We start from the raw sequence: 25,329 nt of genomic DNA, 5'->3' as shown, positions 1-25,329 counted from the left end.
CCCTCCTTCCATGTATCAAAATGTATCCTGGCTTACAAATATCAGTCCACATATTTACATGTATTCTTTCTTGATCTTGAGAAAAAAGAAAAGAAACATGATTTATATGTTGACATTTTCAAGATAAGATCTGGGTAAGATCTTGGTATTTTAGGATAAGCTTTTGCAAAACACATTTTCCTTTTCAGGCATGCTTATTTGTTAAAGATGTGTATGCCTTATCATTTATCTATAAGGTTCTTCAGATATAAAATTCTATTTGAAAAAAGAGCTTCACCTAAACCTTTACTTATATAGTAGATTAGAGGTAGTTGCTCAAAATATTCAGACGTTTTATTTTAAATGATTTCATTCAGTGATTAATTTATTTTGATATGCATTATTCATTAACCTGCCCTTATTTATCAATTAAATATTTACAGAGTTTGTTTGACACTGATTCAGACTTAAAAGAATCTGTAAGGGTTCGTTGATTGATCTGGGTTAAAACCGTTTTTTTTCCCTAACCTTTCGACTGCTACTCCACTGAGTTCGTAACCACTCACACATTTGTAAATAGTTTAATTTTGTCTAAGTTAGGTTTATTAATTTGCTTAATATGTTCATACAGAATATGAGAAACAGCATCAATAAGCCTAAATGTAAATTAACATACTGTATTTTAAATTGTAATTTAAAATGTAAAACATAATTAGTCTTGCATATCAAGTATTTTCATTTTAATGTGTATGTTCAATGGCTTTTCTGTGGACTGTTTGTACATTCTTAGAATGTGTAATCTATTCTAAAATGGAAACCAATCTGGCATGGCCAATTCCTGTCAGGTTCGAATCCTCATTCAGAAATGAACCTCCATATCCTTGAAGGTCGAAGTTTTTCCTTTATTACAGCTCCTTGTAGTGCTTGTAATAAAACACACCTCTGCAGTACATTTATTGTTTTTGTATGTATTTTGAAACTGTTTTGTGCCTCTGTCCAGATTAGACTCGATACTTTTCTTCAGCAGAGGATTTAGTCCTGCATTTACAACCTGTGTTCCAGTATAACAATTCATTCCCCTCCCACCAAATACAGTTTTGACATATTTTACAATAAATAGCTGTGTCATTGTGTTTTTATAATCCTCTGCCAAGTATAAAAAACAGGGGAGGGAGGGGTGGCATAAATGTCCTATTTACAGATATTTTGTATTATATCATGCAGCTTTTAAACAGATCTTTAGAGTTCTGTAATGCATTTCAAAGTATTTTAAATCTTTTGTTTTGCATGGTAAACTAATACTTGAACACTCAGTGCAGCTGAAGTACATAAAACCCTGTTGTCATTTATGTCTAAAACATTTGTTATAATGATTTCTTAATCCATTTACCAAGGTTATCTTCCATAGCTGAGTTGCATACTTATTAAAAATAATGTGGCGCTTATAATTTAGATTTTAATGCAGCCTGTCAGAGTATGGATTTTAAAGAGACAGTGGAATGAATAGGCACTGGAAGTTTTGTAAATATATAACTCTTTCCCAAATATGACGTTACTTAGACTGATGTCAGGTTCTATTATTGCCGTGCAAGTATTTCACAACTTGTGCCTTCTTTGACATGAATCAAATTGCTAACCCATACTGTGGGGTACTTCACTAATATGACCCAAATCTCTGTTCCACTGTTTAATGTCACTGTAAGTGACATTTCAATTGAAGTTAGAGAGGTTCAACTTTGACTGGAGGAATGCAAAACTATATTGAGATGCAAGATGGTATTGACTTTTATTTTCATGGAACTGAGCAGGGATTACAAAACAATTGTAAACTGATTTAGAGATGTATGTTGACTGACTAATGTGTTAATGGTTAGGGCTATTTTTGACATTTCTCTTATTTATTGGGGAATGTAACAGGAAATGACTACTAATTGTTGTATTTTGCTGCTAAAGCAGTCATTATTGTAGCATGGGTTTGCTGAAATTATGCCGCTATGAACGCCAAATGCATTTTGAACCCATTGTGAGGAAACCGTTGATATGCACAGTTGTAGGTAGTAGGGATGTAATGCTGTACTAGCACTTTCAATGCAAAACTACATCCAAATAACTATTACACCTGGATCATGCCCAAACTAAAACATTACACAGCCTTTGTAGTTTGCATAAAGCATTGCTTTGTTTCCATAAAAACAAAACGGTTTCTGATTTGTGAAATACTTACAGATATTTGAGTGCTTTATGGATAAATCTTTAGTTAATGTTTCTATAACTACCAGAATATTCCATATTTATAAATGGTAAGATTTAGATTTAATACCATTTAATTGCATCTTCTGGTCATCCTGTGTCATTGCTAACCATAGCACAGATATATTTAATTAGGAATGGTCTGCTTTTCACATAGCTGTTGCCCTGTTTCATGTCAGAACTGGGATCCCTAGCATAGACATCAGAGTCTTACTACTGATTTTGAAAGACATTCAAGGAGCCCATTTTCATTGCTGACACTTGGCTTCATCAGATGCTTTTACTGACAGTGTGCACCCTGTTATCACATTGCTTGTTTGCTCAAGCAGTGCTGTTAGTGCATGAAAATAATTGGGCAAAGTGTGAGTCAAACAGAAAGACAGAGGGTCACAAAGTGCTGGAAATGAACAGGAATAGGAATTGGAAATTAGAATTCCTGGCTTAAAAAAATATATGTCAGACAAAAATTAGAAATTGTGATTTAAAAGGAGATTGGATCGCTTAATGAGCTAAGAAATTGTGGTAATTTATGTAACTAAAAGTTAATTTTCCTTATCTAAAATTTGACTTTAAACATAAAATAACTAGAAATTTAAATTACGTTTATAGTGGGAACACTGCCCACTTTAAACTTTAACTGAAGGGCAAATATAACACTCATTGATTAACAATTGTGGTTTTATCAAGCAGGAATATGATTATACATATATTATGAATGAAGCTACATTTTTTAGTAAACTGTCAAATAAGACAACATTAAATTACTTTGATATTTCATTGATCATAGACGTTGGAGGATTTCTTTATAATTCTCGCTGTTTTCTGGTTCTATAATCAACTTTTGGCGTCCTTCCTTGACTCCTACTCTCTTAACTCTCTTTCACCCTTATTGCACAGTATCATCACCGGATTGACTCTCAGTATGCGCTCTGTTTAATGGCTTTCCTGTGAAAATATCCAAGTTAATGTTATCTAATATGTGTATTTATCATCATTGTCATCAATAGCAGCAGCCTTAGATGATTCCCTGCTTGGTGAAAGACATGATTATTCCACTTACAGTTAGGTCCATAAATATTTGGACAGTGACACAATTGTCATCATTTTGGCTCTTTACACCACCACAATGGATTTGAAAGGAAACAATCAAGATGTGCTTTAAGTGTAGACTTTCATCTTTAATTTGAGGGTAGTTACATCCAAATTGGGTGAACAGTGTAGGAATTACACCCATTTTTATATGTTGTCCCCCCCAATTTTACGTGCTCAAAAGTATTTGGACAAACTAACATAATTATTCATTAAATTGTGATATTCAATACTTGGTTGCAAATCCTTTTCAGTCCATGACTGCCTGAAGTCTGGAAGCCATAAACATCACCAGATGCTGTGTTTCTTCCCTGGTGATGCTCTGTCAGGCCTGCACTGCAGCTGTCTTTAGTTCCTGCTTGTTCTTGGGGCGTTTTGCCTTCTTATATATATATATATATGTGTGTGTGTGTGTGTGTGTGTAAATATCCCCTTCCTAAATAGATTTTACACAGGATGGTTTGGTGCACATCTCAATGCTAAAGTGTACAGAAGAAAATGAATGAAGAAACCAAAGACACCCATCGACATCCCAAACCTGAGAACCCATCACTCAGAGTACAAACTGGAACTGAAGAGTTGCTATACTATGCCATATGACCAATAACACGATCTAGAGGCATCACAGATATGTGACAAAATCACAAGTAATAGCATGCACGCTGCAAGAGAATTTAGAGGAACCACTACTTCAAAACAAGGAGAAAAAGATCTCTCAAGAAACAGTAGAACTCTTAAAGAAGATAATAGAACACACAGTCAAGACCCACATGAAAAATCTGTTACATTAAACTGTGCAAAACAGTAAGAAAGCATATTACTGAAGATGTAAGAAAGTTTAACTAGTGATAACAACAACCAAAACACACAACAACCCCTCCTTTCAGAGAACAAATAAATAATTGCCCCAATAAATTATAGTACCACAAACATCTATGTGATTATCATAAAAGTGGAAGAACAACGCACAAACCTATATCATAATAATTACTGCAGGGAACATGAAACGGAAGAGTTCAAACTCTGAAGTAACAGGTGTAATTCTGGAACCTGTAGCTTATGCCATAGATAATAGATCCTGCAAGATGCTGGAGAACATTATTGCAAAACTTTTCCTGAAGAGTCTCAGAATTAGATACATTTCAGTTAAATGCAACAAGAAAGGACAAAAAGACATCCTAGACTTCACCTATACAAGAGTACAAGGAGCATTTAACATAAGCTTCCCCTTTGCAGGGGCTTTATGGACTATAAGAATCATTCTATTCAATCTTTACATGTTCAGTCATCAGTGCTCTAGGTAGGACATCAAAACATTAAGGCAACATAAACAAGCAACATGGCTAAGATCAATAAATCGCACAAAGCCTAATCGAAGATAAGTCTGTCAATTTAAAATGTTCCCACAACAAAATATTCCAACTTATATGCATAGACTCTGGCATCACAAAAACGATGGAGTTTTGGTTAACCCTTAAGTGTAAGGGTTAATGATACTATTTGTATTTGTATTAATTGTTTTGCTGTGATTGAAAGATCATAATCATAAGATAGTAACATAAGTTAATGTGCATTTGTTCATTCTTCTGCGTTGTTGTCTTTGTCTTTGCTGTGGTTGTTCTCCCTATTATTATCATTATTATTATGGTGAAATGTATGAATGAAATTAATTTTAAAAAATGATAAATATAAAAGCGATAGTAATTGAATACGTATTTTTTTTTACAGCTGACCTTTTATTACATTGTGATATCTAAGCAAGTTGGGAATTTGCTTTTCTAAAATTGCTGTGCTAAATCTGGAACAGCGCCTAATAATAATGCGTGTTGTACTGCCAAAAAATAACATTTGCATGAGGAAGGAGAAATCTAAACTGACAGTAAAAATATAGACAGTTAACCCGTTTCTGCTCAGCCATGCCCTAATACCAGAGGCAGATTGAAATGTCTTGCATGAGTTCCAGTTTATTAAGCAAATGTGACACTTTATTTTCAAAACAATCCTTTGTTGAAAGAAGTGGAGTGGTGAAATTGCAGAGTAAATGAAAACGCGTCTGCTGGAGGAGCTATGCTTAGTTACAAGAAGAAAAGTATCCTCCTGTATAGCTCAGAATTCTCTTGTTGCAGTTCACTATAATTCTTAAGAACACGCAGAGATCCGTTCTCTACTTCCAAACATTCTTTAAAACAAAGGGCTTTTCCTATCAGCATATATACCATATTTACATCTATGTATTATCACTATCATTTAATGTATAGGGTAATAATGTAATGCATTGTTGCTGCATGTTAAAACCCCAAACTTGCAGACATGCAGAATCTTTAACTGATGAGTTGTTTTAATTTGCGTGATAGAAGTTTTCTCCATGTAAAGAATATGCCTGCACACTTGGCTTAAGCGGACTCAATGTTAACTTGCCAAACAATGGGGGTTATTTATTTATTTTATTCTCCCTAGTTGCCTGGAAACCAACATCCTTGCCCTCCTAATGGTTTAGTGATACTGTGCCTCTCAATGTCACCACCCTGTGCAATCGTCACTCTTTAATCACAGATCTGCTACAGTAACCAAAAAATAATAAAGCATTTCATTTTCTTGTACTTGTTTTGAAATTATTAGATATTATAGATATTAGATATATTATGGGGTTCAGTGTTACTCCTCGATTTATTTATTTAAATATAAAATGTATTGTTTAATGAAACAGGCTATGTTGCCTGTATTTAGGGTCCAATTAAATAAGACCAAATCACACTGAATTGCTTGCAGAATCATCAGCATCCTTATTGCAAGTGCATCTTGTGCTGCTAAACTTTGTAGTTTGCTATGAGTGGGTTGTTAAATATTGTTATCTTTGTAGACTATTGCGAAGACCTCTTGCAGCTTCCACCCTGCGTTAGCTTAAATCACAACTGATGTGATTGGCTCGCACTGGTTTTCTACCTGTGTGCCCATTTCAGAAGCCACAAGCTTGTGTTTTTGCTGTTCTTAGATCCAGATATTTTAGATTTAATGCAGTCAGAAGTGGCGCCATGATATTCAGAGCTGTGACTCTCCTCTTTTATCATTAGAGGCGCACAAACATTGTTTTATTAACTCTGGTACTTAGTTTGTACAGCACAGCTACTTTTAAGGGGATTGTGGTATTTTTATAAAAATAAAAAATAAATCCCTCTTCTATTTGCAGTCGTGTATGGAACACATGGAATTTGTAAAGTGTTAGTGAAGAGTAATTTTTATTTTTATTTTACAAAAGTGTATTAAAAAGGACAAACACATTAGTCTGCGGCAGAATTTAAATAGGATAAGGAATAATTAGGGAATAATCCTTTGAGCCTGCTTACTAGATGTTTTTCCGTTTTCTTCAAACATTTCCTTTGAAGCTTAGAATAAAACATTGTATATGTACACTCTTATATATATTCCAAATTAAAATCATGCTTTGGAAACATTGCTGCTATGATGCTGTGTGGTATAAGTGTTACCTTCTGCTTCAGGACAAGACCCAGCTTGCCAGTCTCTTCTCAAGAGCCCTTTGAGTTTGGATATTTTTTGACCAAATAGGACAAATTATCTTACTTTAACATAAATTCCTGTAAAAAAAATGTCTGACTCTCAGCAGCATTTAAAATAGGTTTGTAAAGTGTCTTATTTTTAACTTTAAAGATGTGATTGGCTGCATGACACAATGTATATTTTTACATGAAACCTTAATTAGCTCATACATTATAATTGATGTTTAACAAGTGAATTATACCATAGCACAATAAATATTCTACCTCAGTTTATTTGTTCTTATTGTTTGCAATTTCTTCTCCAATTTGGATTTCATAAGAGGCTTCTTAGGATTGTGGTTCCCCACTCATCAACACTGTCTTGACAAACAATCATTCAGCAGCCTGTGGATGCAGGAAACACTTTCTCCATGGCTTTCACTGATAGTTACCATGGTAACAAAAGACAAGCTCTAACCTATGACAGACATTGCATTGAAAGCATCGTTATACTTTGCAAGGCATCAGCTTTTCTCCTGAAAGCACATCAATATTTGCGTATTTACTAATAGCGGTGCTGTAATGTCTGCAGAGGATTTTGCTTCCCACAAAGCAAATATTGTAGTAATTTAGAGACAAATAACAAAGCATAACTCTTGATTCGGGGAATGAAAATCTAGTATTTGTCAAACATTAGGCTAGCATTAGGAGTCACAGCCAATGTTAGGACATGCAGTGGTAATGGTTTTCACTGTATATGGTCACCAATTCTTTAAAATGTTCCCTAAAATAGGAATAAGTTGGAAACCTTCATGGTTAACAAATTACTAATTGGTGCCATATATGCAGTGTGTTTTCTATTTTTAGAAACATCCTTCTTGTGAGTAAAATACTATAGGGATTATTTCAACAATGCAGTCAACACTGATTAAGCTAAATAACAATCTGGACATAATTCCATACATCAGGTTTAACATGAATACTATAAAAGTAACATTATTTTTGTACAGGTTATTTAAGAACCTCAAAAAAGTACCATGAAGACAGAAGGTTCAACACATTACAATACCTCTTGCTTTATAACCAGTTTTCATAGGATGATGTCTGCTCTCTGAGAATTTCAAATACCAATTGAAATACAGCTTTAAAATTGTAATTACAATTACAGCTTTCAAAATCTAAAAACACAGCTGCAACAAATTGTTTAAAATCTATATACAGCAATACACCAGGCTTGTAAGTTTAGACTATTGATTTATCTTACGTATCCCAGTTTTACTTTGTAATGCTTTAAACAATGCCTCCAGGGAAAGCTTTTGGCTCAGTGTTGATCGTTGTCATACCACACCTCAAAGGAATAAAATTAACGCATCTTATCATCTGCTTACCATATATTTTATAGTTATCTAAAAATCTGTATTTACATTTTTAACAATACAATCGTACAATCCTGTTAAAATAAAAATGTAACTAGCAATACAGTAAATATGTGACAACATAGTATGGTTAGTTGATTTTTAACATTTGTTAAATTCTACTGTGGCTGTTGGCTGTCTACTCTACCTTTACATTTAAAAGTCTATATCTAATGTTTAAAAATACTACACTGACAGTGTCTGCTATCTTGACCCTGTCTGATCTAACTGAAAAATCAGAAAGAACCAGCTAATTCTTAGTGTGCCTCTTACGGCCGAGGTCAGAGCTCCTGTATGACATTGCATAGACTGCCCAAAGAAGGCTTTTCTCCTTCCCAAAAAACAGAAGTCTAACAACTCAATATTGGCCATTTGCAAGTGTGATGAAGCCTTTTCATACAAACCCTACTTTAACTGACCATAACCATGTATTGACTTTTATCATATGTATTCCCACATAAAGGAAGTATGTCGTGGTAAAATGAACACAATACCAAAAAACTCTTGTATCATGCAAGTCGGGAGATATATTTGTCTTTTAAATGCTAATATTCACTATTAATATAAACTATTTCTAAGATGTAAAGTGACCGATAGACAAGCAGACACAGTTGTTTCCATTGTGGATGTTTTATTTTAGGATGCACTTATATCTCCTTTTGTCTTGTTTCTAACACTGACAGAGCAAAGTAAGAAAGGAAAAGGATCAAGGTTGTATAATAATATAATAAATCACATTTCACATCTGGGATTTGTATATCATTGTTTTACGTAGTATAAGCAGAGAAATGTTATCATACATTTATCACCATTATATATATCTCCTGTTTCAAGGTGTAGGGTGGACAGAATTACTGTATAAAACATTAATTTCCAGTTATTTTTGTCAAACGTTTTTGGCACAGCTTTAAGGAATAAAAAAACAATAGCCAAAATAAGTAGTAATTAAGTACTTGATGGTAGTACAGTATTTTGCAGTATTGATGGAAGTTTGTTGTAATTTCTAAAATGTTGTCAAGTTTTTTTTGTCTGTGTGTGTGCTGGAAATATTCACAGTATAGGGGTTAGTTATTGGAGTGCTTCACTATAGTAGGATATGTTTAAATCCACATGCGTGCAATATAGATATTTGTATATATATAATTGTATTTATTAATTTTGAACAACTTTAAGTATTGGAATAGGTAGCATATCTGCTTTGTGGACTATACTACAATAACTATTTTTTTTAATTTTTTAGTTTAATTTGGTTATGGTGTTTATTACTTCTTAACATTTACTTCTTTTTCTTTTTCTTTGGGATTGTGATCAATGATTATTTACGAAGACAAAGGACAATCATAGGTGACTTTTCCAACTTTATTTTTATTTTAGAAGGACGTTTATGGCAGAATTGTAATTAAAGGCAACATTTTGGCCTAAAACCAAAATGCCAATGCTTCAATTTAGATTAACACTAGTCTAATTAACACTGCATGCTGATTTTCTGTAAAAGTCTTGGTCTCTAATGACCCTTCAGATTGATTTAAATTCAAACTGTAGAAAGGATTTAATGAACTACTTTTAAGTAAAGTGTTTAATAGGAATCTGCTCTCACTTAAGTAGATTGGAAAACAACACTGATCCAATTAATTATTTATTATTATTATTTATTTATTTATTTATTTTTTACCTAAAACATCAGTTAATTGCTATGAAACAACAGCAGAACTCCCAAACAGTCTGGTCGTATGTAACCAAAAAGTGACGGACAACAAGTTCTTCTTTGAGTTGGGTGAGGTGATGCTTTGAATTCACAATGCAAACAGGATGAAATGATATGGCTAGATGAGCAATTACAGTGACACTGTTCTCTCTTGGTTATGTTAAACTGTGAAAGTGATGTTTGAGACAACTTCCCTGGAAACACGAGCATTAGTCCGTGGCACTGTTCCAGGCCACTGTCAGATCTGCATCACGCTGTGGAGGGGTCCTGAACGGCGTCCCCTATGTGCGAATCTGCATCACCCTCTCCTTGTCTGTTTATTGAGCACAATGTCTGAGATACTGAACACAGAATCTTCTTCTTTCTACATGCTTTTTCATTGTGTCGGTAATACAGTGACTGATATTTCTTGTTGATTATAAGAGTTTCCATTAGACATTTCAGAAACTTTAACCAGAGCGCAGTGGGAACACAGAAAATGCAGAGAGACAGCTCAGCTCCTGCAGATTAATGTATGACCAAATAGCAAGAATGGGTTCCCACAATGAGGTGGAGCTTCTCTCTGAATTTGAGAGCTTATTATTAGAGCCCAACCGATACCGATAATTAAGCAGCAAAAATTTCCTGATTACCGATATATCTGCCAATATTTATTTTTTGTTAGCATGCAAAACAGACATTTTCTAGCATGGATCCCTCAAATCTCTCCCTGTCAGAGATAAATTGTTTCAAATATGCACTGAAGGCAGGATTTTTACATTTTACATAATAAACTTAATATAAATGTTTATCATAAATAACAACCACAAATCAAACATTGAAAAAAATAAATTACATTAGAATTAGATAATCAATTCAATATGTAGGTTGAAACACAATCATTAACTGAAACAGAAACAGCTGTGTAGGAGGAATAAAACTGGGTGAGGAACAGCCAAACTCAGCTAACAAGGTGAGGTTGCTGAAGACAGTTTACTGTCAAAAGTCATACACCATGGCAAGACTGAGCACAGCAACAAGACACAAGGTAGTTATACTGCATCAGCAAGGTCTCTCCCAGGCAGTGATTTCAAGGCAGGCAGGGGTTTCCAGATGTGCTGTCCAAGCTCTTTTGAAGAATCACAGAGAAGCGGGCAACGTTGGGGACCGTAGACGTGATAAAAGCAGCGGAATGCAGACTGTAGGCTGCAGCAGATGAAAGACGCATCATGCTTACTTCCCTTCGCAATCGGAAGATGTCCAACAGTGCCATCAGCTCAGAATTGGCAGAAAACAGTGGGACCCTGGTACACCCGTCTACTGTCTGGAGAAGTCTGGTCAGAAGTGGCCTTCATGGAAGACTTGCGGCCAATAAGCCATACCTCCGATGTGGCAACAAGGCCAAGTGACTCAACTATGCATGAAAACACAGGAACTGGGTTGCAGAAAAATGGCAGCAGGTGCTCTGGACTGAAGAGTCAAAATTTGAAATACTTGGCTGTAGCAGAAGGCAGTTTTGCCGAAGGGCTGGAGAGAGGTACACGGATGAGTGTCTGCAAGCAACAGTGAAGCATGATGGAGGTTCCTTCCAAGTTTGGGGCTGCATTTCTGCAAATGGAGATTTGGTCAGAATGAATGGTCTCCTCAATGCTGAGAAGTACAGGCAGATACTTACCCATCATGCAATACCATCAAGGAAGCATCTGATTGGCCCCAAATTTATTTTGCAGCTTGACAACGACCCCAAACATACAGCGATAGTCATTAAGAACTATCTTCAGCGTAAAGAAGAACAAGGAGTCCTGGAAGTGATGGTGTGGCCCCCACAGAGCCCTGATCTCAACATCATTGAGTCTCTCTGGGATTACATGAAGAGAGAGAAGCAACTGAGGCTGCCTAAATCCACAGAAGAACTGTGGTTAGTTCTCCAAGATGTTTGGGCCAACCTACCTGCCGAGTTCCTTCAAAAACTATGCAAGTGTACCTAGAAGAATTGATGCTGTTTTGAAGGCAAAGGGTGATCACACCAAATATTGATTTGATGTAGATTTTTCTTCTGTTCACTCACTTTGCATTTAGTTAATTAATTAATATAATCTATTAACATGTCTATGTTTGAAAGCATTCTTACTTTTCAGCATTTTTTTACATCTGTCTAAAACCTTTACACAGTACTGTATATTTACATTTTACACGTGTCCTGCTTAGTGCTCAATACTGCCGACACAACAGGGCACACTGCACAGCTGCATTTGTTTTAAAAATGTATGTAAAATGTACACAATGTAAGATTTGGAATTGTTTTATAAATGTACAGTTTCAGTTTTATTCAACATTGTCTGACAGCTGCGATTTTGACAAATTTTCTTTAGATGTTTTACTGTGATCTGAGTTTGTTCGTCATTTTCGACAGTTTTTGTTTGCTGATATCCAGTCAACATCTTCAGTGAACATTTATTGATTTTCTTAATTTTAAATGGTATTGTGAATTTTGGAAAGGGATTTAATTTACTTGTCTGTAAAAATGCACCTCTATGCCATGGTATTCGATGATGACGAAAATAAACAATAAAAACCGTGGATACTCGAATGCAGCACAGCCTTCAACAACACTTTCAATTGGTTATGAGGGTTTTCATAAAACACATGTTTATTGGTTTATGAGCCCCGTGTGGGTGTGTGTTTGTTTCACATGAAAATCACTGGAGTCGGAAGCTTCCAGCGAAAACTAAAGCACCATAACTATGTAACACATAATGGTAAATAATTATTATAACGACTGTAAAACCAATGTAACATATTTATTTATTGTCTGAAGTCTGACTTTGGATTTTTTGGTAATTTGTAACAAATATTTAGCCAGTAGTTGAGAACATATATTGGTGCATTATCAGTGGTATATGTGCAGATATTTCTGTAAAATATTTCTGTAGAAAAGCCTATATCGGATGATAATATCGGTACTCCGATACATCTGTCAGGCCCTACTTATTATCTTCCCACGACAGGAAGACGGAATAGAATGATCTTAATTATATGACCATTTGACCATTATTCAGCAGTATATGTTGTATAAATATAATAGAGATGTTCCAAATATATATTGTTTAGGTGATTGAAAATTATTTTAGTTTGCTTTCATGTAAATCTTACTATCAAGAACTAGTCCTACATGTGCAGTGATGCATTGTACATCTTGTTAAAGGTTACAATTTCTGATATTTGTTGGCCTCAGATTGATACTGTTAAAATATCCCTAGCAACAGTCCTCTTCATCACTCAGGTGTTTTGCTTTGCCATGGGCTGCCAGTGACAATTGAATTAATTGATCACCCATTGACTCACCTGATTGCAAAGCAAAATAAACAATCTTGAAAGTCTGAATTAAAACTGGACAGTCTCATCAATGTAAGTCTGTAGTTTCTGCAGCTTTGAAAACGTTTTGTTACAGGTGTCAGTAAGGACTATATCTGAGACCTAAGGGACAGGCAACTGAAGTAGTTATTCCCTTTTCTGTGCATCAATCTGTTTTGTATTTCCGTAGCTTGTTATTTGTGTTGATTTTGACGTTTACAGAAGAGCTAAAACAACTACCTCTTGCACAGTTCGGTTCATTGTGAAAAGTATTGATATTGAACACAGAGACTGTCATCACTCTAGTGGCTGTTTGTTTAGCTATCATCACCAAGTGATTGTATGGGCTCATACTAAGGCACATAAGCAGGCTTTTAGCATAGATTCAGGGTGATTAGATTTGGTTGTATTGATGTAATTTACTTTTAAATCACATAATTAATAAGTGCAACAGGGAACAATAATAATGGAAGTTGAGAAATCGAATTCTGCCTTTTTTATTGTCATGTTTTTAGCATCTAAAATACTTCTCCATGAAAAGCCAAGATTCATTTAGATTTTAGCATAAATACGTATATTACTTTCCCTCTTTACACAATTCTTCAACCACAAAATTTACTTTTTTTCATGTGACATTAGAAGACTGTTTACGAATCATTATCATTGGAGTACCATTTATAATGAATTTGAAAATCCACATGAAGAAACCCTAAATTGAAATTCAGCTGTCTAATCTTCAGCTGAAACACCATCTTCTGTTTTTATTTAAAAAAAAAAAAAAAAAATCATCCAAGCTGTATCCAAGGAAGCAAGTACTGCTTTTTAAGCTCACATCCAGCCATTCTAATGTTTAGCTGGAGGATTGCAAAAACAACAACAAATCTGAAATAAAAATGACTTAAAATGTTATTTGTTTTTCGTTTTTTATTAAATCTACATTTTTTCTTATTCAATTTACATTTTAGAAAGAATGAGTGTTTTTCCTTTTTTCCCACGCTTGCAAATGAATACAGTCTCTTGCAGGAAGATTTACTGACCATGATGGTGTGCTATAAACTGTAAAGCTGCTCTTAATGATGAATGCAAATGTCTTTGTGTATTCTTTATACAGATGCTGGTGACAACACCTGAGAAATGGGACGTGGTGACAAGGAAAAGTGTTGGAGATGTAGCCCTCTCTCAGATTGTGAGACTTCTCATCCTCGACGAGGTCCACTTGCTACATGAAGACCGAGGGCCTGTGCTGGAGAGTCTAGTGGCACGGACGCTACGGCAGGTAAGAAGTTGTGTGCATACACAGAACGTGGACATCATAAAGACATGAGTGACAGGGGTCCTGTAACCATTTAGTTACACAAGATGGGAAGATGGCAAACCAAAAATGGTTTCTATTCTTTTATAGTAAGTTATGGGAAGTTATTCAATGCAAACCATGTAATTTGTTTTAATTGCAATCAGGATCATTTGGTTATTTTAAACTAATTAAAGAAATTCAAAGTCATTGGCGCAGCTCCTCTCTCTGTGCTTTAATCTTGCACCTTGATTACTTCCTCATGGCCCATAAAGCAGTGCTTTTTCTGAACCATGATCATTTTTAAACAGAATGCTTGAAAATGGCAATACATACTCACTTTGTACTCTGCATCGTGCAATTCAATGACTCTGTATTGTACTGCATCATATTACATCTTCCTTTGTGGTATCTACAAATATATATGGGATGATCATCAATACCAGATATCAGACATGGAAGCAATATTATATTATTCCATGGTTACACAAACTGACCTGGTTGACAAAGCCCACTGAGGTAGATATACATAGATATGCATAGTAATCATGTCTCTGTTGTAGTCAGTTGTGATTAAAACTATGCATAAACAAAGTGGTGTGATTCTAAAATTGTGTTTGATATTATTACATCTTACACTGGTACTAAAATGAGAATAGTCCCTTTAAGTACTCAGATTTATTTTTTTATTTAACTTAATACATACTTCATCCCATTTATTGTACATTTGTTATGGAATGTATGAGGTTTTATCAGACAACATACCAGTAGTAAACAAGTTAATATAAATTCTGCTATCCAGAACTGTCACAAACTCATGCTGCTTTGGATTTTGTTTAAAGGAGAAACTCAAGTTTCCCTCCAAGATAAGGAAAATGAAAGGTCGTTCTGCTATCAGCTACCTAAAATTTTTCCATCTGGTATGGCTGCTTAGCTTGCTTGAGAGGCTAAAATGATTTTGAAAATGACTTCTCTGCAACATTGCAGTGCTTAAATTCCATAGAGGAATGGTCATTTTCATATTTAACATTTAAACCTATATTAGAAAGCTAGATGTTATACACTAAGATGCATCATGTGTGTTATTTAAATAAGTGTGTTAAATAAGTTGTGTATTTTAAAATGTTAATTTGAAGGTATGTCTAATGCATACAAAATGAGGTCCTTCCCTGAAGATAGTTGGCCTTCAGCAGATAGATTAATCTGGGCTTTGATGCTGTGATTGCAGGAAATCCAAGGGGAGACTCATTTTCCTAAAGGATTTAATCCCTAAGTGTGTTTCAGAAGAAGGTTACTTTAAGCCGAGCTAAACATATATATATATTCTACCATCGTTTTCTTAGACCACTTCACTGAGACTGATTTGATGTAGGTTATGAAAAGCAAATTTAAAAATAGAGGTGGACTCTACATAATAGCTGTAGTGATGAGGAATAGTATGTACAAAAAAAAAGCTATTTTAGGATAGGTGCCAGAAACAAAAGAAAATAACAATAAACAGATAATTCATTCTGTGACAATCATTACTTTTATCGTTTAAAGCATTAAGAAAATAGACACATCAATATAGAATGATGTGTTATTACTGAAATAGTAAAGCTATATTCTGTGTGTTGGTACAAAAAGATTGACAAACTATAATTCAGCTCAATTAAACGGTCATATTTGAAATTTCTGTATTAAAAACAAGACTGACTGTATAAATAAGGGAGCAAAAAAATGAAAAAAAAATCATGAAATCTACATTGCCATGATATTTAATTATCTTTCATCTTGTAAAACATTCACACACACTCATTATTCATAAGGTTAAAAGGAAATGTACTGTTTTGTATAGATGTACTGGTTAAATAAAATATGGTGGAATTAAATATTGATTGCAGTCTTTTATATAATAATGACAAGTCATTTTTTATTTTGTTTTCCTCTTTAATATGCACAGAGAGGCCATTATGGACTTCTGGTTCTTGTAGTCATGAAAAATGAAGATTGACAGACCTGTAGACTGAAATCAATCCCAGCACTTCAGATATTAGTGTGATTATGTAAATCCTAATATCCGGAGGTTGAAAGCAACATTATTTCTTAGATGCACATGCTATCCTCTTAAGTGTGGCCTCATTATGGTGTTTTGATAAACTTGAGAAGTTCCAAATGCAGCAATACAAATATCACAATGATACATTTATCTGCACATAAATTATTTGTGAACTCCCACTATTTGTTTGGAAATTGGCAGTTTGGGCTCATGATCATTTGGGTTTCCATTATTAGTGATTAAGTGACTATTGTAATGTTGATGGAGTGCTGATTTGTAAGACAGGAACAAAAAAGCAAAAAGAGAAGAATAATTAATTACCAAGATGAATTACATCCCAAACATTTCTTTATCATCTTAGCTGAATCTCATTCTTAGATAATTTTCTCTTTCCTTGAGCCTGTTACAGTGATGTCAATCCCCTAGACTGTCAGGTGTGTACAAGCCCTCCACCCCTATGGACTGCTGTTAGTAGGTTTGTCACTCCTTTGAGCTAGACACATTGGTGCTTGGAAGCGTGCATACTCTACATGTATAAATTAGGCATACATGTGAACAGAGAGGCTTATACAAACAGATTAGAATAGAATTAGAATTAGAATTTCTGCCAAGAAATAATAATAATAGAATATGTTTACTAATGTGATAGACATACATACATCTATATACAGATGTGTGACAAATTAAAGGAAAAACCTGAATTAAATGAGTGGAGGAACATAATGAATGCAGGTGCCTCCAAATAGGTGTACTGCAGGATACAATTAAGCAGTTAATATCCTATCATGCTCTGTGGCATGTATATAAATGCTGAGAAGGCCCAGCTGACCTCGAGTTTGGATCAAGATGGCAAGAGGAAAGGATCTACGTGACTTTGATAGAGGGGCCATTTTTGGGGCACCATTGGCACTGGTCTACAGAGATGTGGAAAAAAGTGATCTGGTCAGATGAGTCATCCTTCACCATATTCTCGAGGTGGGCGAGTACATGTGTGGTGATACCAAGAGAACGGTACAGGCCTGACTGCTTGACCCCTACAGGGAGGGGGTCCAGAGGCTCTGTTATGCTGTGGGGGGAATTTTCCTGGAATGATTTGGGTACACTGCAAATCACTATAAAGTTATTCTGAGTGGTCACCTTTATCCTATGGTGAATCATTTCTATCCTGACGGGAGTCGTCTCTTCCAGGATGACAATGCCCCCATCCACTGGGCACGAGGGCTCACTGAATGGTTTGATGAGTATGAAAATTATGTGAATCATATGCTATGGCCTTTGCAGTCACCAGATCTTTAAGTTGCAGCTGAAATTCCAAAATTGTATACAATTATTTTTAAACTGTGTTTTAGATGTTTATGTGATTAACATAAACTAACATTTGAGCTCTTGTGCTGCTCTGGATTTCAGTTGCAAGAAACCTTTTTACAAATCAAAAGAATATTCTAAGGATAGAAAATATTAAAACAATAACCAATAAAAATACAATTTTCCACATTCTTAACCCAATCAGATAGGGGCCTTTCACACCTACGGTTTGATGCTGTTTGAAATGTGGTTCGGTTCGTTTGAAGCTATATGTGAAAGTTCTGATAGTGATGAATCACACCAGAATTTGGATAAAACCAAACGGACCGTGAACACTAGAAACATGTTTGAAACATTCTTCGATGTTACTGACAAATCTCCCTCAAATGGAAAGTGTTTTCAGCTGACTACACAATAATCTTTCTCTGTGTTCCGTTTCTTATGCGGCTATGAAATAAAACCACCAAATTAAGTAGGACAAGATCATACCATGTAAAAAATATTCATAAAAAAAAAACTAAGGAAAAAAAAAATCTTTTGTGAGGGAAAAATATATATATTCTAGTCTGTCTTTGTATTTTGTGTGCCATGACTGGAGTTCGCGTACGTAACTTTAATGGCCTGCATTCTCGTCTTAACTTTTCTATCACTTCCTTCTTCTGTTATCAGCAGCTCACATTCCTTTCTTGCAAATCTGCAAATTAAATTCCAATGCAACTGGCAATTTACGGGTTAATGATTATTATTCATGAGTAATGATTATAATATTGATGAGATGGGAAGGCTTAATTTAGAATGCTAATGAAATCACTGCTATAGTTTGTAGGAATGACCAATTAGACACTGTTTATTAAATGTAATGCCCCTTGAGGGTATGTCCCAGAGAGGATATAAAAGCTTTGTTCTACTTTAAAACTTTTGGGGAACAGTGTCATGCTTTGCTTAAAATATTTTGATTTCGATGTTCTGCTGTTCCTCCCGTGCACGTAATAAATTCTGATTAGAATTGCCGACTTTCTTCCACCACACAGAACTTCTGCTCAACTAAACTGCAAGGGAACTGAGTGTATTTGGAAAAGTGAAATGTGAAATCAATAAGTTTCTAGTCCACATGAATCTGAAGTGCACAAACAAACTTGAATTCACTTTTAAAGAAATTAAAGTTCCATTACCTGGTGTGAAGCAAACCAAACCTAATCTGGAAAAAAAAGTTGAACTAGATGTGAATGTGAGACAAACACCATTTCTCATCCAAACTACTCAAATATTCATTTTCTGCTTTCTCCTTTACCTGAACATGTTCTGCAGGCTTATGTCAGTTCCATCCACTTTCCAGATGAGCTCTAAGCCCCACTCTCTTTCCGTCTCTCTCTGTTGTGTTTCAATTCATCATATCCCTGCTGTACTCAACTTCAAACCGATCATATTCAATTTAGCAACATACCCCTCGGTTCTTTTGAATGGCATCTGAAGTGGGACCTGTTGGAACTGTTTATGCACTGATGTATGGAGAACCATTTTCTCAGTGTCAGATCAGGTCAGACATTGGACTTTTAAATATTATTTGTGTGTGTGTGTGTATGTGTGTTTGTGACCCCCCCCCCCCCACACACACACAAGTAAACTTATAATTGCCACTTATTTTTTTGTATTAATACCATATTTCATTATTCACATTGTAAATGCTTTATTGCCCTGGCTAATAGGCTTTAATAAACCTGCATTTAGAAAGCCATTAAGGATCTTTGCTTCAGCTCATCCCTAATATTTGTGGCTACAGACCGCACATTGCAACTCTTTTTTTCAAAAATAAGCAGTCCTTTGCACCTGTACTCCTAAATAAAGCCAGTTAGTAATGGAGCACATAGTCAGCAGTTCAGCCCGGATTAAAAATAGATCCAAAAACAGCCTCAGTGTAGACTGAGTAATATTTCTGACACACAAAACATCAGAAAAAAATACAAATAAGTTACATGCAGGATGTTATTTCTGCTGTGTGCCACACTGTGCCCAGCTTTTGGAAAATATGCTCAAATGAAGTCAAGTACTTTGGGTTTGCATTGTAATGCAAAAGCATGACATTGTCTAATGGCAGTAGGTTAAAACATTGTGTTCTAAAAGGCTGTGTTTTCACCTACACATTAAATTCATTATAGCTTGAGTACTGAACACATGCTGGTTTTAAAAGATTCCAGTTTAAGTTTGAATTGTACTATAATACTAACACCAGTTTATGTTTTCAGCTTTAAATATGATGTTTGCAATACATGATCACTATTATTGTATAGCTTTATTTTAAAATCTGTCATGTTCCCAGTGTATGTAGCGTGCATGGCTCAGTAAGTACTCCATGATGTTTGATTACTGTTACTAGTTACTATGTGTGAGGTGTTGTAGTAGAATACACTGGGGCTCTTTAGTCGCTGTGATCCACTGTCTTTGCCACTGGCAGTTCCAGTAAAATATACTGATGACATCGTTCCTATTGCCTCTAGCTGGAAAAGTAATTCCAATTCTCCCTACTTAATTTCAATTGTGCAGACAGAAAATGCATATTACATGAGTATTTCTAAACAAACGCAGATGTGTAGTACAGCAACCATAATTTATTTAAAAAAGGCATTCTTTTATATTATGCATAGAAATTTAACTACATATTCTTTTTCTTTTTTTGCATAATCTATTATTAGCATTGGTGAAAATTGTGGGATTCTTAGTGATTAGTGACTTACAGTTATCCTGAAATATACATTATACAGAAAATTAAAGCCTTAAGAGACAGAAAATATAATTTAAAACTTTAGTCCTAAATCTATTAAAATTAACTATGGGTAAGGATGTAACACAGTGCATGGTTGTTAACTAAGAAATTAATAAACAAACCTAAACAGATTTGTATTAATAATAATAATAATAATAATAATAATAATAATAATAATAATAATAATCATTAGAGAATAGATTTCTTTGATGCTCTGCTTGTGTGAATTGACTTGACACGTAAGCATCTTCTTTGTGTCATGTCTGCAGCATGATTGTACCCCTTGATTGGGTGTGGTGCTATGCGTGTTTGTCTTTGAACAAGACACCATTTTTATATCTGGTAACTGATCTTGTTTTTATTAGATTTTTTTGTTAAAAAAATGGGTGATGAAATAACTCAAATTTTCAAGCAAATTCATTTTCTTTACATAGATGTATTAGATACATAGATTGCATTCAGATACTACTGCTTTCACGTGAGAGTGTTTTTAGTGTAGCCAGGAAGGACTGAATTATCAGGAAAAACAGATGGCTCAGTGAAATCCACTGTGTACATTTACATAAGCATCAACTTGATAATTCTGATTTCTGAAAGCTAAATTTACATTATTTTTCCCTTTGATTTAAAAAATAAATAAAATAAGAATTATACATTGCATTGTACCTTTTTTTTGCTTATAAGTCCAGTAGTGAATGAATAAGGGCACATAAACATTCACAATTCAATATGTTTAACATTTATACAATGAAAATAGTGTATTGTAGCCGCAAAAGTAGTTTATGTTCCTCATAGTTGTTTGATTGTAGTGTTCATCTTCATTCTTGGAAACGTATCATATGCTTTTGTTTAGTATTCAAAAACGTTGTATTTATAAGTAGAGCTTATTCAGATGAAATGGTTAAATACATGAAAAATACATACAGGGTAAGTAATAATTTAATGTGTTTTATGTAGACATTTATTTGATGTAGGCTTTATTTATACCACACAGAAATGAATCCTACAGAAACGTTCTTAGTAGAGTAGTTGTATTTTCTGCTGTGAGTGTACCTTTTTGTGGGGTTAACCAGTGGGTAATTGAAAACCAGTCACAATATGTGTTCATTGGTGACTCAGTTCACAGGCTATATGCTTGAAGCTCTTACTGATATTATTTCAAATAGGCTGAGTTGATTTTCTAATCCTGTTGAAAAATACATTTTCACAAGACAGAGTGCTGATTAGTAGCTTGCAGTGGTCTGTCTACCACTGAGAAAGGGAAATTATTCAGCATATGCCATACTCATGATGTTTCTGTCCTCAAGCAGTTAATCCGAATTAGCTATGATTAAATGTTATGCAGACAAGTTACTGAGTTTGTAGAAGTTTAGATTAAGTTACTTTTTCAAGAATTTTGAATTTCTAACTATAACTTTAGATTACTGTTGTTAATATTGATGTTCATACATTTAGTACTATATATAGCACTATACACCGATCAGCCATAACATTATGACCACTGACAAGGATTGTAGCGACTTTGACAAGGGCCAAATTGTAATGTTTAGACGACTGAGTCAGAGCATCTCCAAAACTGCAGCTCTTGTGGGGTGTTCCCGGTCTGCAGTGGTCAGTACTTATCAAAAGTGGTCCAAGGAAGGAAAAGCGGTGAACCGGCGACAGGGTCATGGGCAGCCAAGGCTCATTGATGCACGTGGGGAGCAAAGGCTGGCCCATGTGGTCCGATCCAACAGACGAGCTACTGTAGCTCAAATTGCTGAAAAAGTGAATGCTGGTTCTGATAGAAAGGTGTCAGAACACACAGTGCATCGCAGTTTGTTGTGTATGGGGCTGCGTAGCCGCAGACCAGTCAGGTTGCCCATGCTGACCCCTGTCCACTGCCGAAAGTGCCTACAATGGGCACGTGAGCATCAGAACTGGACCACGGAGCAATGGAAGAAGAAGGTGGCCTGGTCTGATGAATCACGAGTTCAAGGTGTTGACTTCCAAATTCCCCAGATCTCAAACCAATCAAGCATCTGTTGGAAGTGCTGGACAAACAAGTCTGATCCATGGAGGCCCCACCTCGCAACTTACAGGACTTAAAGGATCTGCTGCTAATGTCTTGGTGCCAGATAACACAGCACACCTTCAGAGGTCTAGTGGAGACCATGCCTCGACAGGTCACGGCTGTTTTGGTGGCAAAAGGGGGACCTACACAATATTAGGCAGGTGGTCATAATGTTATGGCTGATCGGTGTATATATTGAGCCCACCTATTTTGAGTTTGACCTAACCAAAATCTGCTCCTCTCTAACGGCTTTTGCTGTGCTTTGTTTTTGGGTACACACATGCAACATCATGGAAAGCTGGTTATATGTTGTCTTCGAATCTGATACTGGAAAATCAATAATAATAATGAATGCAGTTTCTGTAAGCAACATAGATGCATGAAAACATTACTTATCCTTTATGTTCTACTTTTCTTAGGGCAAAGATGCTCTGCATCATGAAGAGTTGCAAAACAAAGGACAATGTGTGTCAAGGCTCTGTTATGAGTCTATATTCAGCAAATCTCAAAATCAAATTACTCTAGGCAAAAAATAGTCAGATGAACAAAGCAAAAACCTTGAACTTGAACATTGAGAATTTTCATATATATTTGCCTCCTTTATAAGTAATCTCTCTTTCTCCCTCTATCTATCTATCTATCTATCTATCTATCTATCTATCTATCTATCAATTATAGTTTTGGGCATCTGAATTCAAGCAATTTGCACTGTTTAAATTAGTGGAAGCCACCACTTCCTTGAAATCCACACAAAATATTTATGCAATATTGTGTTTTTGTCATTTTAATGACCAATCCAGCACTCTGAACAGTTAGGCTAGAGTTTCTGTAGAATTTACGCTAGTGTTTTGTGCTAAAAGGTGAATATGCTGTATGTCATGTGATCACTAAAAATAATGTCAATTTTTTGTAGATCAGTCTAATATACCTCTTTATACTGCACTCTAGAGGAAATATTTCCAATAATTGATGCAGCTGGTATCTCTTTTATTGTGCAATAAATTACAGGAAGCAAACTAACTGTCATGTGACAGGCAGTGCTTCTGTAAAGCAACTGTTTACTCAGTATTTATTTCAGTGCTTAAAAGATTTATATTTACACAATTCTTTCAGAAACAGATTTTCAGGGTGAATTACTTATAACACAACACTGAATACTTTTCTCAGAAATCATGAAACCTATAGTTGCCTTATGTATGTATAGACGTCTTGAACAATTTGGTCTTTAGATAGTTCGATAGATAGATATAGATATAAGTAGTGAATGTGTATATATACACTCACCTAAAGGATTATTAGGAACACCTGTTCAATTTCTCATTAATGCAATTATCTAACCAACCAATCACATGGCAGTTGCTTCAATGCATTTAGGGGTGTGGTCCTGGTCAAGACAATCTCCTGAACTCCAAACTGAATGTCTGAATGGGAAAGAAAGGTGATTTAAGCAATTTTGAGCGTGGCATGGTTGTTGGTGCCAGACGGGCCGGTCTGAGTATTTCACAATCTGCTCAGTTACTGGGATTTTCACGCACAACCATTTCTAGGGTTTACAAAGAATGGTGTGAAAAGGGAAAAACATCCAGTATGCGGCAGTCCTGTGGGCGAAAATGCCTTGTTGATGCTATAGGTCAGAGGAGAATGGGCCGACTGATTCAAGCTGATAGAAGAGCAACTTTGACTGAAATAACCACTCGTTACAACCGAGGTATGCAGCAAAGCATTTGTGAAGCCACAACACATACAACCTTGAGGCGGATGGGCTACAACAGCAGAAGACCCCACCGGGTACCACTCATCTCCACTACAAATAGGAAAAAGAGGCTACAATTTGCACAAGCTCACCAAAATTGGACAGTTGAAGACTGGAAAAATGTTGCCTGGTCTGATGAGTCTCGATTTCTGTTGAGACATTCAGATGGTAGAGTCAGAATATGGCGTAAACAGAATGAGAACATGGATCCATCATGCCTTGTTACCACTGTGCAGGCTGGTGGTGGTGGTGGTGTAATGGTGTGGGGGATGTTTTCTTGGCACACTTTAGGCCCCTTAGTGCCAATTGGGCATCGTTTAAATGCCACGGCCTACCTGAGCATTGTTTCTGACCATGTCCATCCCTTTATGACCACCATGTACCCATCCTCTGATGGCTACTTCCAGCAGGATAATGCACCATGTCACAAAGGTCGAATCATTTCAAATTGGTTTCTTGAACATGACAATGAGTTCACTGTACTAAACTGGCCCCCACAGTCACCAGATCTCAACCCAATAGAGCATCTTTGGGATGTGGTGTACCGGGAGCTTCGTGCCCTGGATGTGCATCCCACAAATCTCGATCAACTGCAAGATGCTATCCTATCAATATGGGCCAACATTTCTAAAGAATGCTTTCAGCACCTTGTTGAATCAATGCCACGTAGAATTAAGGCAGTTCTGAAGGCGAAAGGGGGTCAAACACAGTATTAGTATGGTGTTCCTAATAATCCTTTAGGTGAGTGTATATATATATATATATATATATATAGTCAGTAATGTACTTATTGTATTGGTTACACAAAATCATGTATGTTACAAGTTAGTTACAAATTGTTTGGTGAAATTAGATATGTTTAC

At 35.4% G+C, this 25,329-nt stretch overlaps 1 protein-coding gene across 1 annotated transcript in view; it reads left to right on the top strand.

Moving 5' to 3' along the window:
- The window catches only part of ascc3 (activating signal cointegrator 1 complex subunit 3), a 312,947-nt gene that overhangs the window by 109,995 nt on the left and 177,623 nt on the right, over positions 1-25,329 (top strand). The window contains exon 11 of the mRNA XM_066701745.1: positions 14,377-14,541. Within this exon, the coding sequence (XP_066557842.1) occupies positions 14,377-14,541 (165 nt within the window). The remainder of the gene's footprint in view (positions 1-14,376; positions 14,542-25,329) is intronic.

This window comes from Amia ocellicauda, chromosome 1 (assembly GCF_036373705.1).
Source record: "Amia ocellicauda isolate fAmiCal2 chromosome 1, fAmiCal2.hap1, whole genome shotgun sequence".
NCBI classification, from domain to species: Eukaryota; Metazoa; Chordata; class Actinopteri; order Amiiformes; family Amiidae; genus Amia; species Amia ocellicauda.
This window is presented reverse-complemented; position numbering and strand designations above follow the sequence as displayed.